The 19,446-nt window shown below is 36.7% G+C and overlaps 1 protein-coding gene across 2 annotated transcripts in view; it reads left to right on the top strand.

Annotated features, from left to right (window-relative positions):
- The window catches only part of LOC150105346 (histone-lysine N-methyltransferase MECOM-like), a 290,030-nt gene that overhangs the window by 145,118 nt on the left and 125,466 nt on the right, over positions 1 to 19,446 (top strand). For both annotated transcript variants that reach the window (XM_090394732.1, XM_090394733.1), the window contains one exon: positions 8,419 to 8,553. In XM_090394732.1, the coding sequence (XP_090250858.1) occupies positions 8,419 to 8,553 (135 nt within the window). The remainder of the gene's footprint in view (positions 1 to 8,418; positions 8,554 to 19,446) is intronic.

The raw sequence follows: 19,446 nt of genomic DNA, 5'->3' as shown, positions 1-19,446 counted from the left end.
CAAAACTGCCTTGTAAGTGTTCTAAAACTTCTAACTAGCAAGTTATTAATCTTCTGTCTTCATTTCCAAGTTGGCAATTAATGATGCGGTTTTTGATCATCCAAAGTAGGGCCCGCCTGGTGTGGTAATGAATTTCGTGATGAATATTGGATGGAAGTGTTGCCATTAATCAGAGCTAATTAAGAGTAGGGGGGTACCCAGTTGAGACACACGCGCATTAACGGCTCTCATTAGAGCCATTTACATCAGGTCACGTCAGCTGGCTTGGCTTGTGCCGTGTTTCGGATGACCGGTCAGTGCAGCTAACCTCTGAAAAGGCTGAGGCAAGTAAACACAGGAAGATAACAAGGAATCATACTGTTTGCCAAATAATAAACTATAGGAAATAAATACGCACTTAAAATATTCTTAATTTGACCAAAGCACTAAGTAATCTAATTTCTGTTTTTAAAGTGTCATCTAGTCGTGTGAAGGCAGCGTAAGAATTCGTTTATGATTCCTGCATTAACGGTGTAATTTCGCATTAGGTAATACATGAGGGGAACTTTTAAAAACTCCATGAAGAACTTTTGAATGTACTTTATAATTTGCCATTCATTGTGAGGAATATCCTCGTTGCTCTTGATTTTTTCTACCCCCCCCCTCCATCTTTTGCTGATATACTGATGACAACTGATGGTTATTGGAAGAAACATTAATGACGAATATATTGATTAAAATTATGAAGATAAAACTTGTATTTGACTATCCTCTAAATGTATTCATGATCGAATTCATTGTTATAGATTCTTGTTATAATTTCAGAAAATTCAAATTATTCACCTCTTCAAAAGAATTGATAAATTCAAATACATTAGTTAGACTGCTATTTTCAAATAAATTAATAAAAGTAATAAAGTTAGAGGACACTGATCAATTTTTTCTCACTCTAGTGCATTAACGATACAAGCGTTTAATTACTTATCAAACTGTTTTTGGTAATGAGATTAAAGCATTTTTATAGCCTTTCACTTAATGTTAGTTCCAGCATATTGTTGTCTGTATGCATGGCGCATGGTCCATTTTGACGCATGCAAACCACGAATTATGAGTTTATAAATGCCACAATACTTTACGGTATCTTTAGGGTACTTTTTTTTTTTTTGTAACTCAGCGAACAGTGTTTATTCTCTCTTATCTACTTAATAATATTGAATCAATTGCTCTGGATCAGAGATATCTATGGCTTAAACAAAAAACGATCACTAAAGTAATTCATTTAAATCATTTTCGCTTTAAAATGTTTATTAATGATTTGTTGAACGTTTGCATCCATAGTCGTTTTAATTAAAATGAGGTACTCTTACTGCCATCTACCGATAGTTTAAGGAAATAATTCCAATGAAGAAAATTGTTATAATATTCGCTCTATTTTTGAAGTCAAACAAATTAAAGATGTAAATACGAGGAATGAGTATTAACTAATTATAAAGTATTTAAGATTATTTACGCTTAACCCGTCCATGCTGCCATTGTTCAAATTATCTGTTAAGTTATTCTTCGTTAATTGCTCCAGCATGTGTGTATGTGTGGGCGTGCGCAAACACACGCGCTTATTTTTTGCAGAAATCGGACAAAAGAATTGTTGGATTGAAATTTTTTTACAAAATGTTTCTGTTAGGCCAATATCACTTAGACCATTGTTACTGATGTCTTTTTTTTTTTTAATTTATACAAGTTAAAAAGTAATCTTGGTTTGCAATATAGTTGTTCTCGTAAGATAGTTTTTGCAATTTGAGCGAACTTAATAGATTTTCTGAATATTGTTCCTTCGCCTGAGACCGTTCACCTCATCCTTCTTGGTAACATTAAATTGCTTACGTCTGTGATGGAATTTGACAACTGGTTTTTTCATGTTCGTATTGATTACAAATAGAGTAATATAATACAAATAAATACAATACTCATTTTTCCTTGTACGTAGATTACACAACTTCTCTGTGTGAATTTATGTGGAAGTTCAATGTAATTCTGCTCTTTTTAGAGTTAACATTATCTCTTACTTAATATTATTTTAAAGAAAGATAATATAAAAATTAAAGATATCAAGATAAAAATATATTTTTTGAATCAGAATTTAAAGTGCATCTAAATTAATGTAGCATTTTAAATGTCTCGCCGATAAGTATCTTGTTTAAATAAAATCTCAGAGTGTTTGATTAATTTTCTCTTAAATAACAAAACTATAACTAGTCATATTTGCATTTCACTTACGACAAAGTTATATTTATATAACGTAAGCCACAATGTCTTAGCATTTCTTTATTTAATTTTCATAATTATAGTCGTATTCGAAAAAAAACATGTTTATTTAACATTCCACCCACACCCACATGTAAAATTCTTTTGTGTTATAACCTAATCTTCTTAACCATTTAGACTTTTTCATGTATCGTTTCTCTTGGAACCCGCTAGATGGCAGTACTTACTAAGCCTTGAGTGAGACTATGGAATTAGTAAACTGGTCTTATCCAAACACTATCTTATTTCATTGCAAATAATAAAAGAAATCGTAAAAATAAAAAAAAAAATAAAAAAAGCATATTTTTGTTTAAATGAGTAGATTTAGAATTTCTTATGCACCACACATAATTTAGAACTTCTTATTGATCGAATGTGGCTCGTCCAAGTGATTAGATTTTTTTTTTTTTTTTTTTTTTTTAATATTTTAATTTCATTTGGTAAATGCAGCATCAGTTCTCTGTTAACTGAAATTTATGAAGGTAAATTCTCAGCTTATGGATACGCTTAAAAAATTAATGAAAGATAAATGAGGAATTTCAGTGTGAAATTTCAACATCTATTCTTGAATATTGTTATCAGTGAAATGAGAGCACTGATACTGTGGATGGGTAGGTTTAGAAGAAAGAAAAATAAACTTATCAACATTATATTGAATACTGTGAGCTGTATTTTTTTTCTGAGGACATACCTACAGAGTCTTTTCAGAGGTATTGAAAGTGTGTTCAATGAGAGATAGATCTGCGAATACGTGGTGATGCTTCCAGGATCTCAAGTAGTGAAAGGAAAGCGGAGGAGTTACAGGTGTCCTTTCAAATTATCTGTGAAGATACTGTGTAAAATATATGCATTAGAAACTGAACCGGAGGCCTGTGTGAAAGAGACTTTAGAGTAAATCGGTGAGAGAAGGCTCCCTTCCGGGTAGAGGAGCCTTCTCGTTGTGGTATTGTTCCTGATGGGAGAACGATATTAAGTCATTGTCCTTGTTTGTATATCAAACAAGAAAAACATTGCATGCATTATTATTATAAATATCCTCAATTGATCACCGCATCCTTAGTAAATAATTATATACTTTTTTATCTACTTGTAAAATTTGATGCGCGTCCATCAGTATTTCGTGGGTCCTTTACGTCCTTCCGTATATAAAGTGTTGTAAGTACCCAACCATTTTTGTGCACTGCATTGTTATAAAATGTCGTACTTAATTTCTTGAGACGTTTCTTAAAGTAAAAGCTCTCTGAATCTTTATAAGCATTACGCAGAAAGTTAAAAGTATCCTTAATATTATCACTAGATTGCTACGGGAACTAAAAGTTGAATGATCCCAAAGAAAAGTCTCAATGGATCTATCAAAAGCCTTTTGAGGGGAACTAGAATGAAGGCGTGACGTATGAGTGTCACTGGTAAAGATGTGCTGATTACAAGTTAATGCCCATTCTGGCTATGTATTTAACTCGCAACAAGGTATTTCAGAACTCACAGCATGTAATTATATATACGGTTGTCATCATAAGGCTTTATTAAATACATACTTTTTTCCCCCTGCCTTTAATAGTATTTGAATATGCATAATACAAAATCGATAATACATGCCTTTCCACAGTGAAGAAAATGCTGCTATTTTCCGTCAGATGGCGCCACAAGCCAATTTTTGTAAATTGGAATGAACAACAGCTGTCGCTTTTAACAATCTTTCCTTATTTAACAATGAACATCTTGCATCGTCTGTAACTTGAAAAATTTGGGTTTGCGAGAGAGATCAATAATGACAAATGTGACAAACGCAACAAAGTACGCGCTTACGAAGCGTCATTTTGCAAACCATTGATCTTAGCAAAATGACAATATTGCACTTAAACCCTTTACTACACTTTCATTTCTGTTTCTCGTGACACTCCCAGTTGCTCCGTTAGATTAATTATTTAACGAAAATTATGTAATGAAAAGGTAAGTTGGAAATAACGCGTCTGTACTGTTGGTTATAATCACACTTTTTCCCCTCTGCTTTACATTTTCTGCTACGATTTTAATGACTACAAGAGTGCGCGCGCACAGCGAGAATTTTTAATGACACTTGCTAAGTAGTAAAACCAACGATGAAACACATAGATACAAGAGATTTAATAACACTTCAATAATCAAATATTTCGATCTAAACATTACAGATTATTGCCAGTGAACTGACAATTCAGCTAAGTGGAATGACAACAATGAATTTCCAAAGATACGAGCCACGCGCCAGCAGGTATAGTATAGTATATAGCAAGGAGTGATCCACAACATTTAAAACTAAGGGAAAAACCATTATTTGTGGCAGCAGTTATTCATTTTAACATCATTGACGCATTTTGAAGGGGGGAAAAATCATGGTGTTGATGCGCAGTCCTTCACGCAAAACGGTTCAGCTAGTATCATATAAATTTATATTAGCTTAACTTAAAATGTTAAAACTTTTTTTAAAAAAAAACTATTTTGATCTATATTGAAAGTAGTAACCACAATAAGTTACTATTGTGTTTTTTATGGAATTTAGAGCCAGCTTAGACAGGGAGGAACGGACAAAAGAAGTACTAGACGGTGTTGTCTTTCTTCTAATATGTTGTTTAGTACCCACTCGTGTAAACAGCGTAACAGAAAACACGAACCAACATTAACCCCTCGGTACACATGGTGGAGAAGAAGACAAAGTAGAATTGAATGGGATTTGATATCCGTTCACCATTCAGCGCGTGGAAATGGACATGTGTGAAAGCTGGACACTGGCTGATCAGCTAAACAACGGAAATTGTTTGCAACCGACGCAGATGGCAGCTAAATCAACTAGCCAGCCGGACCTTTGAGCGTCGAAGCTTATAATTTAGTCCATAATGTACGCAGGTGAGGGGGGGGGGGAGAATGTTCGGCGAAGTGAAACACAATAGGAGGGATTCAAAGGGAGTACGGATGGTAAACATTCTTGACAGAAGTGGAACTCTCATTGAGACTCAGCTCGGTTAATATATTCATCTTTTTGTGGCTTCGGTGTGGACCGTTGAGTTTGTCACAACAGCTCTTTCTGTACCCCACTCGATTTAATCCACGAAGGAAATAAACCAACATCATTATATTTTTGCGTTTGTTGGATCGCGTCGGTGAATCCTCAGCTGCAACACAGTTTTAATACAACTTTGATTGCGTGATACATGTCGGGATTCGCCGGGGGGAGCACAAACACACACACACACGCACTTTCCCATACACATTTTAGCGATTGTGACGTCACAAATACAAACAGTGGACGTTCGTGATGTAAATAAGAAAACAAACGGAAGATTCCATGAAAGAAAAACAAACAAGTAACGAGATTGTGCGCAGAGCATACCACGTGGTACATATTCGTGATTAGCGGTCGAATTTGGTGACAGTCACACCCAAAGCATGCTTCGCTTAGCTGTATTATTTTCGTGTTGGTTTGCTTAGTTGCAAGGAGACGATTTTTGCGAAGACAAAGACGGCAAGGGATGCTCATTAATTCTTACAGTGATTAGGTTGCATACTTTTGTAATTTCTTCCTTACTCGTGTAGAATCTCTTTATTTTTAGGCCTAAAATCTGATTGTGTTTAGCAGCTCAAATACCAGATTATATTGGTATTCTGATCTGATCCTGTGGCTTCCTCTCTTTGAGAGGGTTACAACTGATTACTAGGGAGATAGTGACGCAAGGTAGTTTCCCGTTGCCTTTCTTGCCGTATTTTTTTATGACTGTAGCCTGTGTGTGTGTTCACGGGTTCGCTTACGGGGTGAAAAACTCCAGATAAACTGGCGGAAAAACCCTGCTGTCCACGCCTAAGACCGGCCAACTTGGCTATGGAGGAAAATCCTTAAGTTCCTCACGTGGTCGACGGAAATCGAACCTAGGACACTCTTTCCCTAGGCATATGGTTGCGAAGCGCAAAGCCACTAGGCTAACCGCGCGGACATATTGGTATTAGTGACACGTAAATATACGTGTCACTAATGCCAATATAAATTCATTTCCTTATCGTTACTTTAATATCTAAATGTTACTATAATGTAAGTCTTTTAATTAATGAAACGGCAATAGGAATTGGACCATACAACTTCCTCCCCCACTGGGCAAGTTTGGGTACGTTTGTCGTCATTTAAGAAGCATCACATAATGACAGTTTGAGTAGTGCGACTTCCAACCTCACTAGCTATGTCTGTAGTCTGTGTGGGTTCTTTGGCCGGTTTGCATGTTTTGGGGAAAAAAAAACTCGGGTCCGAATGAGACCAGCTAACTCACCTTAAGTTGAAAAGCCCTATAAAGGGTCCTGAGGTTAGAACCTGTGCTCAGGTCCTCAGATCCTGAGGTCTTTCCAACCAGACGGTAAACTTAGCTACTGAAGCTCCAAGCAAGTGTCAACACAAGATATTTGTGACATTTCATTCCTTTCTCTGATCACTCTAGAATGTGTTATGTTCTTTTCATGCTTTAGTTCTCGAAGTAAAATTTCCAGGTGGGTCTTTTGTTATAGAGTTGCTGTCCAGTGTTAGATAACGGCGAGCAAATGTGTACGGGAATTCGTTGTTTAGTATGATTTTCACGTTCAATATTTCATAGGCTTTAATTTTCATCACTGCGAGGATTAAATATATAAACGAATGCTGAGTTTCGATAAAAAAAAAGTTTCTTTTCTTAAACAGAATAACTGTTTTCGTTAAATTATTACTTAAGGAGGACGTAGAGTAGATAAATATTCTTCACTGAAGGGAATACCAGGAAGTAGCACACTCGCATGACAGATGCTACTTCCTAGAGTACAAATATTGAGATACACATGGAAAAGTTATGGAAAAAATCTATTTTTTCCTTAAAAATATGGAACTAAAAATCTGTGAGCGATCATATAGTTTCAGCATTTCCCTTAATATCACAATACACGCTTCTTCTTGGTTCCATTTTTATTAACAAATCCGATAATTCTCTTCCAACAGTGGATATTCAGTGTCTCTCATACGATTTCCTTCCTATTATCTTCACCAGATGGATGTTGAGAGCCTTCATTCTCTGAAAATCAAAATGCGATTCCTAACTGAAGCAGCATTTTTTCTTTTTTTCCAAGAAGTGTTTTCCCTGCATGTTGTATTTTGATTTGAACACAAAAGTCATCTCTAGAATGAGCTGAATTTGACAATTGCAGTTATTTGAATAGCTAGACTAATTAAGATAAATGAGAGAGAGAGAGAGAGAGAGAGAGAGAGAGAGAGAGAGAGAAGGGAAGAGTGATTTCTCCCTGTGAAAGTTGAGGCAGACAAGGCAGAATAAATCAAGTTACAGTCGTGAATGCATAGACATACTGATATCTAGAATTTATTTTTAACTTAAATATTTCTAGTAACATATTTTGCTATTCGGAATAAAAACCGTCCAATGATGGGTAGTCTGTGACAGTGTGATTACGTGATGATACTGCGATCTACGCATTGTGAGTTAGGGCCTTCGACACACCAAAAATACGTCTCTGCGTTTTCATTCAGTTGAACATTATAAGAGTGATTTCTCATTCTTAATGTTTGGTCTACAAAGAGTATTCTATTTGATACGCAGCAAGTAACTGACTGGAATATCACCTGTCTAGTAGTTCCCAATAGAGGAGTTAAAATCCTGGAACTACAGAGGAGTGAGAAGTTCATGATATAATCGTTTAGATTAAAATGTGGCATTGGTAAACCAACCACAACCGTCCTCGAAACCAAAATGCGCATGTATGCTACTTTCTGGCGCATCGCTCATTAGAGAACCGTAATGACAGGTTTCTGAGGCATTTTAATGGAATAGTACACTATGGCTATATACTTTTTTTTTCTTTTTAAGAGGACACTAAAAGGTAGGTGTATAGTATATTTTTTCATTATTATTTTGCGTCAAGTTTATTTCTTTTGAGATGATTTTTTTTGTTGTAATTATTCGCGCAACTGAAAAGATCAGAATTAATCTAGTTACACTAGATGTGTAACTAGTTATACCTGTAAATGGACTGAAATTCCACTTGCAGTTGTATATTCATATTTGTAAGTATTGAGCCTAAATCCATCTAAGCTTGATAACCACTGTGCCTTATAAATTCAGTCTTATGATTTTTGTTTCTTAGATCGTTGATGATCAAGGGACAGTAAAAGCGTGGGTGGACACATCGATATCTCGGTCTAGTCAGTGGACGGCGTTTCTTCGCAAGACAGACAATCTTTCTGTGTTTAATATTCAACCCGTGATATTCAACGGCCAGGTGAGTCGAACTTTTGTTTGTTTGTTTTTTAATTTTTTTTATACAAAATAAAAAAAAAACGTTACAAAGGAAAAAAACCTGCTGAAGGATTGTTGTCTTCGTGACCATCATTTCGGTGTCACCAAAAAAGCAAGTATCGTGGGTCATTGATTACTCTTGTGAAAAGGTTCATCAAAGTTAAAATTCAAACTACTGTAACTAACGCCAATTCTAAGTTAACCATTAATACAGATCCTTCCCATTTATTTGACAAGAATGATCTTTGTCAGTTTGAAGCTTCGAGTTCACCTAATGACAGAATTAGAATAGTTTGAAACGGGCAACTAGTAAGTAAATGATTAGGACAATCATAAAAAAAAAAGAAGGGTCTTTTATTTATCAATCTTAATCAGATATTCTTGTGTACTGACACTGTTCTTTTTATTTTCCTAATTTTGCGTTAAAGTGATCCTACTGAAAAAATACGCCGAAATGAATCAACAAATTTTAATACAAATCTTCACATGGGTGAAGATTTGTATTAAATTTGTATTAAATTAAATGGTATTGAAGATTTGTGAAAATCTTCAATACCATTCAGGGAGGCATGAATAATTATTTTCATTGCAGTACTAAATATTGATAGGTTTATAATCTTTCGTCGAGGGCAATTTACGTAAAAAAAATTAAAGCGAAAAAGTCGTTTATCGACTAGTCTTGAATCAAAACAAAAAAAAAAAAGTTGTTCACTGAATCTAAGATCGAAAGTTAATGCATCACGGTATGCATAAGGCCGAATACGCATTGCACCTCCGGGATTTGTTTTCCTAACAAACAAGCAAAAGTGCAAAATATATATGGAACAACTACAGCGAGAAACCTTAAACCGAGCTTACTTGAATATACGGAAATTATTATTGAATTATAGCTTTGGCGACTTTAATCTGAAATTAAATATAAAATTTAAGAGCACCACACACACACACACACACACACACACACACACACACACACACACACACACACACACTCTCTCTCTCTCTCTCTCTCTCTCTCTCTCTTTCCCACACACACACGATGGTCATGTTGGCAGAATGGATAGCGATTCCACTTGAAGCATGGATGTTTGACGATGCCACTAGCGATTATTACGATACGCTGAAACACACCTCTCTCTCTATCTCTCTTGCTTATAAGACCGATGTGTCTTTTTCAGACATTTCAGATTGGAGCTTGAGGTTTCCGGAATATCCCAATCCTTGCCGATTCATAGTATTAAATTGTGTTATAGGTTTCGGCTTTTGTGGGTGAGACTGAATTAAAATTTTTTTGTTTATTTCTTTAACATGGAAAGTAAAATCAGGACTATCATTTACAAGATGAGTCAAGGACAAATTATTTCTCTCCAGTGCTGTATTTGCAGCAATAGCGTGCTATGACGTGACGCATCAAAAACCGGTGAAGTTCATTGAGCACTTGTTTTAGTATGCCATTCCACTTATGATAGTGATCTGCTGCGTGTCACAGGTAGGAAAGCTGCATCTTCTTGTTAAATAGAATAAGTTCAGGAACTTGGGCATCAGGGCAGAGAATTTTGTGTTCGTGAAAAGCAGTGGTCACGTTTGAGGCTACATATAGAATAGTAAATAAGTGCGAGCTTTTGCTTTGATAACGATGCACATAATTGTCTTCACATGTACAGCATAATATTTATTTTTCTATTAAATCACCTCTGTTTATTTTTCTCCTCTTTTCTTTATCATTTTTTCTTTTTATTTCTTTTATCCTTTAAAAATGCCATCTCTAAAAACGACAAATTTGTCCTTTTCTGGGATGGAATATTTTTTCTGACTTTGAAATAGTAAATCCATCTGGCTATTGCAGTGCGATGCATCAACATTAGAAGTACTACGCAAGTACGAGTACGCTCGTACTTCCTTTATTTTAGAAAGTACTCCTGAATTACGAAGAAGAGGGAGTGGCATCTTTTTTTTTTTTTTTTCGTCGTACACGCTTTCTTGCTCCTATACAAACAGTTGACCTGATTTGTAGCAGAAATTATTTCACAGTAAAATATGGCGTTTAGCCTGGAGTGATGTGTAAATGGATGGTAACGCAGGATTATATTGGCTTCCCTTATTGAGAAGACTCATCGGATCATTAAAGTACCTAAGGCATGACCATCGCCTAACATAACCAAGTACTAATCACCACAGCCGCAAGACGTCTTCAGGGATTAATAAGCACTTCGGTAATTGTCTGATTCTTCAAACTGAGGATACGATGACCTTAAAGCCTCCAAGCGCAAATGCGTAAAAAAAAATAAATAAATAAAAATAAAAACTGTAAATAATCATAACCGAAATAGATTCAAAAGTAGTCCAATAAACGCATGAACTCGATGGATCCTGAACTTTTAAATATATGAAATACTGAGAATTATTGACAATAACCAGCCAGCGCAGTAAGAAGCACAAATACTGTCACCCGGCACGTGTTAGTGTGACCGAAAAGTCGTTAAATTGTAGATCTTGTATCGAAATTATTGAACATTTTTAGAATGAACTGTGTTGTTTACGTGTTCTGCATTTGCGAGTGCTGACGCTCACCCATTTCCGAAATGCTATTCACTGAACACATCATGTTATTGGAATCGAAGTACAGTCGCTCCTGCTTATTGATTTCTGGGCTTTTATTGAACGAATTCGAAATATTTCCTTCTTGGTATCTCATTCCGTGGAATTCTTGGCATAAGAAACAGCTCGGACTTCCTCTATTGGTTCATTGGCACGCGAAGGTAATTTTGTATGTGCTCTTATTGTACTTCAAACAGCATATTAAATAGTACGTTGAGTCACAAGCATTGTTAATCATGGCCAAATTAGCAGAATTCTAACACGGAACGACCGTTTGGGTATTTGTGGAGAGTCAGCAGTGCTTTGGGTAGGAAATAACTCAAGTGGAAGAGCAAGTCCGGGTTTTTGATGCGCAGACATCATTAGCACAATGTCAGCGAAGAAAACAGATTATTCAATTCAGTATCTGTTTTGGTCATGTTATCGGAGTTAAAACAGGGTGTAGAGATTTTTTTAAGAAATGTTCTTTGGATTTCGAAGTCAGTCTAGTTATCCTTCCTTATTTAGACACAACTAACCATTAATGTTGAAGACGATACACAAGCAAAACTAATCTAGACTCTAGGTTATTCAGTGGTCAATAATAGAAACAAGTCTATGTATCTGTCCACAAGATACCTGATTTTGTGCATGCGTGTGGCTGTGTGTGTGTATGGGGGGGGGGACAAAACAGATGATGCGGTTATGAACGAGATAAATATGGTGTCATTAAACTAGTCCTACTTGTTATTTAGATATTGGTCTGATTTCAGCAAAGATTTCGTGGCATGCATGGATAGTCAAGCATTCGGGCAGGTAGATTCAAAGAATGAAATGGCTGTAATGTTATCAGATGCCACACGTTGTTCTTTAGTTTATTTGTAAGCTTAGCTTCTGTATAAATGTTACTAATTACATAGAAAGTCAGCATGCATACGGAAGAGGGAGCATGGAGGATTTAAGATAAGAATTTTTTTCTGAAGTGGAATCCTATATAAATACTAAGATGGAAAACTTTCACTCTGAAGGCTTCGGCGACAGTACAAAATATAAGAATTTCCAAACGTACTAGAAACCACGTGATAAGTTACTGGGGCACAAGAAGCTAACTTTAAAGGACAATGAGCTGTTTTTTAGAGTGCTTATGCAGCTTCACCAGTCTGGATATTGTTTGAATAAACCCCATATTCACTAATAGCAGCATTCACGTCAGCTTCAGAATAAATACGATTGGAAATGTCAAACTTTGCAAGTTTCCACCTATATACAAGTAAAAATGCGAAAACAAAATGAGAAGGTGAACTAGTCTGGTTAGTCGTCGGTACAGCCTCAAGACTTGGATGAAGAATGAAAAATAAGCAGTAATGATATTAGGCATGGCTTTGAGTAACGATTCAAAAAATGGCACGCAAATATTTTTCGATTTGATTGGTCCTAGGAAATTTGCAGTTGTATGTCTGGTTTAACTGGTTAGAATTTGTTGAGCAGCGGTTGTGGAAAGTGTGGAGTCCACTCTGAATACCTGAGCCGCGTGGCAATTAGTCAGCCATTTCGCTCTCTAGTTTCGAACTTGGCCTTTGCTTTTCAGACAAACGATGGAAATGGGGCGGGAGGGATGAAAGTCTCCCCTCTTGCGATACAATTACCTAACTCCATCCCTCCCCCACACACGTGACATACATCCCTTTTCGCGTGTAGATGCTGAGACAATAGCGGATCGTGTGCAGCGATGCCTGACACCACGTTTATGATTAGCGGTAGAGGAGCAAATTTGGACAGGTGTCTGCATCCCATACGGACACACTCACACATACATCTGGCGACGGAGAAGAGAGTGACGACGAGAGGGGGGTGGGTATGACGGGGGTGATCGAAACAGAGAGGGAGAAGGTGAGCACGGCGGGCTGATGTTGGCGTGCAGAAAGTCAACGGTCTACTCTCACCTGTGCCAAGTCGGGCCTGCCGACTTCCCCAGGATGTGTCACGAAGCCGGAACGGACGCATGCGGATCTACCCTATGCGTGTTATATTCGCCCCAAAATAGAGATTGGCCCTTCTCCTCCCCTAGCTTTTTTTTTTAACTCTCGGAAGGGGATGTAGATAGCGTACTTCTCTCTGTGCTAATCTCCCAACCATCCCCTCAGTGTTGACCCCACTTGTAATCTTCATTACTGTCCCTCCGCTACTCTGGGTCTCCGGTGACCCATGAATCCAGTATATATGATGAGGTGAAAATCACACTCATCTAATTACCATTATTTGGGGGTCATTAGACTTCACCTAAGTGGTCGTCACTTTCCGAAAGAGACGCTAGAGTAATGTCAGCGGCCCGCTGGTTGCTTTGTGTCTCGCACTATGTCATGGCCGTAATTACTCAACGAACACAATCTATTCATCCAAACAGGAAATCTCATCGATTGGTTGACGCTCCGTTAACGGCGAGGAGGTGGTCAGCCGAAAACAAACAGCGTCGGTGCGTGAGCTTAGCCATCATCCTTCGTATGCGGTATAATAGAGAGAGAGACCCAGAAAGGCGTAGAGGAAAGGAAAGAGATTGTGACGGCAAGAAGTATTCCCTTTCCTTTCAAAATATCTCGACCTCACGCTTAATGTTTGCTTGACCTGGGACAGCGGAAAGTGCAGCTGCATGATTTTTCAATGAGGGAAGAGACGTATTATGCAAGTGCAGTTTACAAAGCGAACTCTTAACACATGACCTGCTGAAGTTCAGTCACAGGAAATTCATATTATTAGTTATTATTTTTATTAAAAACTTTATTAGTTCGTTGTGTGTAAGAAGATGTCTGGTAACATAATGGGAAATGTAACGCATTCAAAGACAAAAGCTGAAAAGTACAGTAACTGAGAAAATTTGAAAAAACAATCTAAAAAAAAAAGGAACAGGAAGTAAAATTGAAAGGTAAATATAACAGAACATTTAAAAAATACGGACTATTTTAAATATGATATGGTTAAGCACAGAACACACTGAAAAAAATAAAAATATGGAAAATGCAATTCGAAATAAAAACAGAAAACCGGAATTATTAAGCACAAAAAACAACATAAAGTCTTCTTATTAAAACACCAAATCGGACATTAAAACAATACAGATGAATCTCAGCCTTTCCATAGTCAGCTCCAGCAGTGGCCAGACTCAATGAGTAAAATTTTCGCAGCATATAGGACTTTATTTTTTTGTGTAAGCTTAGAGAAGTTCGTCCGTGTAAGGCTTACAATCACACTTTTGCCTCGAGGGATCGACGCGCACATGGCTGTTGATGCCAAAGGCTTTTCCACGTATCACTTTAGGAAAAGATGTTGCACGCCTCGCATTAGAAAAAAAAAAAAAAAAAAGACGGGTGCGGTGAGCGGGCATCAAGGGATTGTTACAATAATAGACCAGCGTGTGCTCTACATTCCCATTCCTCCCCTGCCCCTTTCATTCCTTCTCCAGTAGATATTAATCACCAACAGCCTTGAAGACCTGCCTGGGCACTTGGAGTAAACTAAATTAAATGATACCTCGTTTCGAACCAGGACTTAAGAAGTTATGGCAGGTCAAGCCCCAGATCCAAGACTGCAATAATAGGCTGGACTGCTAGTGGGATTTTGTTCTTGTCTTCGGTTAAATGGTGTTAAAATCCAAGCTAAAAGAGAAGAAAAGAAATCCACGTAACCAGTTTTATTGCGCGTCAAGTATTGCTGACATTATTGTATTTCCCCAATGTACGCTAGGTGGAGTTTCAAAGCCCCTGACCTTTGTGACTTGGAGACTATTTATTTCTCTGGCTGCTTTGCAATCGAACTGTTTTTTTTAAGCTTTAAATATTAGTCAAGGTTAGTGCTTATTCCCTGCTATGAAAATGATTAAACTATGTATCAGCATTAGATACTTCACATCTCAAGCACACCTTAATTCCGTGCTACATCTCAGCGCTTCAGTTTTTAAAATATGCAAATTAACTGCATTTCACAATGAAATCGCAGAATCTCTCAAGTGGTCTGATAACGACTTCGTGACCCGAAATTCATGGTTTGAATTCAGTGACTAAAGAAATTGTTTCTGTCATTTATTCGCCCGTTAGTGAGTCGGCATGGTTTTCATTTTTTACAAGTTCTCAGTTTGTAAAACAGACAAATGGAGACCTTTAAAATAATCAGCTTACATAAAGAGTATTGAATAAACGTGTCCATAATCCTCAATAACCCAATTCAGTGCAGGCCATATTAATTTACACAATATCGGGCTACTGGAAGAGTTTAAGAACAACAACAACAAAAAGTTCTTATGGGTAACCACGCAATGAAGCTTAAAATCAATCAGTCTAGTCCCACGTGACAAGATTTAATGTTTTCATATTGTAGCATAGAAATTTCACATTATAATTCAAGATGTATGACATTATCTACCCTTCTCTTTTTATGCGCTTTTCGTAATAGTTTAATTTACTGTTTGCCTTCATCACATAAACAACCGATGCCAATATATCAGCGCAGTCTGACAGCAATAAAACTTTTTTCTTCCAACAATATTTTTAACTATTTAATAAACTGTAATAAAAGTTATGATTAGATGCAGTTATTGATTTTTACTGAGTCTAATATATTTTCTCTAAATGAGGTGTAGTAAACAGCCCCGTTTATTCAAAATTCTATTGTCTTTCTTATCTTCGTATAGAGGAAGCTTTATCCTTGTATTCTATAAGACAGGCTCTCTTCTTTCTTTTTGACTTCGTTGAAAACCACAACCTACATACAGAATATTTATACAAAATATCCCTCCAAGGTTAAGCAGCTCTTTGTTTCCGACTCTGAACCGGTTCATGCTAAAACTAACTTAACAATCTTTTAATATTTATGATCAACATTAATCTATTACGTCCTGGACTTAGCTATTAAACTTATTTAAAGCTAATATTTTTATTTTTATTTTTATTTAAGTTGCTTATTTTGAGCTTATTTACGGTTAATATTTATTATTTATATTGTTATTTCATGTCGTGTTGTTCTGATTTAGTACAGCAAGATATACTGTCCACGAACATGTATTGAGACACTTCAGAGTATTAGGTTAATCTAGTGTTTACGTCATAAAGATAGCAACAGAGGGTCAAAGGACATAATAGGCTCGATGACCTAAAATCAGGCAGAAATGATGTTATAATCGAACCATATTACAAATATGTCTCTTTCCAAGATTGCAGCACTGATGGAGCATCAGAATTCAATCGCTGAAGACATTGACAGCAGTGGAAAACAGAAGGTAATGTTATGAATGTCAGAAAGTAAAAGCCACAAAATTGGAACAGAACCCTTCCAGATATCACAAGAAAACACTGTCAGAATAACAGATGTCTGCTAGACTATCACAGATGGTTACGTATCACGTAATTTGTATTACGTATCACGTATCACGGAATTATCTGGGCTTTTGAATCCAGGGGTAGTTGCTTACGGCGACAGTTATGGTTCGAGGGATGTTGCGGCACAGGAAGAAGATGCTGTGAAGTGAAAATGATGTAAATGACAGAATGTCTTATGAACGCATCTGAATAATTGCAGAACGTTTCTCGAAAGACTGTGACGCTCAAAGTGAAATTTGGTCAAGAACAATATGCATTTGGCTTCTCTGTCTCACATGGTTTGATCAGGACCCATATGCATTGTGCCTAACGGCAGTTATTCTTTCCTACTGATCAAGCCTTCTAAATACTGACCATAAACATAGGAAGAATCCCCGAAACCGCCTTCTTGCATAGAAAATATTTTTCACACTCTACTAAAGGAAACAACTCATTTATTCTTCAACAGCTTCCAAAACAATCTATCTGAAAGAAAAAAAAGCAAGAAAAAAGAAAACGAACGTGTCTCTCCAAATTCAAGTTCCATCACCAACCAAGGCAACCAATTACACCTTTTCGGTTAACGTCATGATTTCAACACACCAAACTTGGTGAAAAAAGACTTGAGTTCCAAGTCCTTCAGAAACAAGAGGAATGTTCTTGATATTTTCAACCTGTGATGAGTTACCTAGCTTTGAATGCAAGTAAAGTTTTTCTCGCTAACTATGGTTCTTCCTTATATCAGTTGGCATGCATTACAGGAATAATGAAGATAGTGAAAGGAGCTATAACTTTGTTGCTTCGAATAGTCGGTGTGCAATATTTAGTAGTTAGTCATCTGTGGAAATTAATATGTCCAAATTATAATAATGGGTCGCTCTCTCATAAAGATGTCTAATTACATCATATTGGTTTATGTTTCCTTTTTTGTCATTATTTTGGATTGGGCTCGTAGTACGTATTGTGGAAATTTATGATAAGCCACTATCCATCGATGAAGCACAGCAAAGTGTAAATTTTAATTTTTGGACGAATTTTTATGTGCTTCAGCTAATTGTTACTTCTAAATATCGATAATGCTAACTAACCTTAAAGGTCGTGCTTATTGTTTCGTGACATTTAGATTAGGCAAATATCTCTTGATTCAAAGACGCACCTGATTCGATTAATCGCTATTGATGATTGCACTTAATGTGGCCATAGAAGAGGTAACATTTTTGCGCTCGTTTTCCTCCTCCTTCCCCTATTAATACAGTGTACTACTGTTGATAACTGAGAACAACACAGTAGCCAGGTTAGTGGGCGGGTTCACGGGGATAGAAGAATGCCACTTGAGAAAGGACGAAACAAGTGTGTGTGTGTGTGCGTGCGTACGAGAGAGAGAGATAGAGTGAGTGGGTGGGCGCGTAATCAATTAGAGAACAGCAATCAACTTGGAGAGAAACCCATTGTCCAACAAGCTAGAGGAAAGAGAAACTAAAATGGTGTCACGTGCTTCACCTCCTTCCCCAGTTTAAAATCCAATTTCGAAAATAGAAGGGTTAAACGCACCTCCTCCGTGAGAAAAAGTTAAGCACTCTAACACAAACACGCACACGTGCAAGTTGGCTTCGGAATTCTAGGTTCTGTCCCCCGCACTTGCGTGAGTGCCTCGAGAAAATGTATAATAAGTTTCCTTTGGCTAGTGCAGCATTACTCTCTCCCTTTTTTGTGGGTCAAGCATTGATAGCGATCTGTCGAGTACCCTGTAAAACCCCTTTTCTTTTCCCTACCTTCCCTGCTCTCGAAAATATAGGGTTTGCATAAAGTAGTTGCGGAGAAGCCTCGATGAGCTATGGTTATCTCTTCGCCACATCATCGCAAATGACAGATGTGTAGGAATCTTCTATTAAAGTAACTCCGAGAATAATGGCAATGAAGATACTGCTGTTCCCTAATGTGAAGAAAAATAAATAATTAAGACTTGTCATTCTGCTTGCGAGTTTGATACATTTCTAGAATACTTTTAACTAGGGCAAGATGAAACTGCAAGATGACAAATACGAAAACTTAAAACAAGAAGTTCAAGAGACTGAAAACTACATAAAAAGCAGTTATTGTACAAAAAACTAAAGAGTTAATTTTATAATAAAATCTAGCATATTCTTTGCTTTATTCCATATTTTGTCCATATCACAAATGCCATTTTTAAAGGAAAATTTAAATTAATTCATGAAAGTTTGCCTCTTAATTTTCTAGGTGATGTTTTTTCTATTTTTGGAAGGAAGAATGACTTTCTTATGAAAGGATAAAATAAATTAATAATTACATTCTGGTTATATTGAGTATTTTGAAACGAATTAGGAACTGCATTTGTAATATGAAAAAAAATCCTATTTTTCTATGAAAATGGTTTAATTTCGTGATGTAATTATTGTTCTGGATATTACGTCCCCATTGGCATAATATGCCATATTTTCCATATCGTTTTAATGTCATCTCAGAGTGAACCGTATTTCAATTTCTTGATACAAAACTATGAAACAGAAGTAATTCACACACACACACACACACACACACACACACACACACACACACACACACACACACACACACACACACACACACACACACACACACACACACACACACACACACACACACACACACACAAATTGCGCGCTTCACATTCAAAAATTTAGCACGCTTTTCAATGAAATATATTATTAGTTAGTGCTTAGAATTTGAAATATTTCAACATTCACAAAAACACGATAATCAACAAAATTTTGCAAATTAAATCTATTCGATGATTTTGTGGTAGATAATATTTTCAATGGCAGGTATTACACCACCACCACCATCTTGCTTATTGAATTGGAGAGTTGAAGTGGCTTGAAAAAGTTTCGTGATCAGGCAACCGGAACCTCTGGAGCAGAGGTTCCGGTTGCCTGATCCTTAATCCACCCGGGCAC

This window comes from Typopeltis vanoorti, chromosome 6, assembly GCF_054136105.1.
Source record: "Typopeltis vanoorti isolate ZY-2024b chromosome 6, IOZ_Tvanoo_1.0, whole genome shotgun sequence".
Classification (NCBI taxonomy): domain Eukaryota; kingdom Metazoa; phylum Arthropoda; class Arachnida; order Uropygi; family Thelyphonidae; genus Typopeltis; species Typopeltis vanoorti.
Note: the sequence above shows the minus strand (reverse complement) of the source record. Positions and strands in the feature narration are given on the sequence as shown.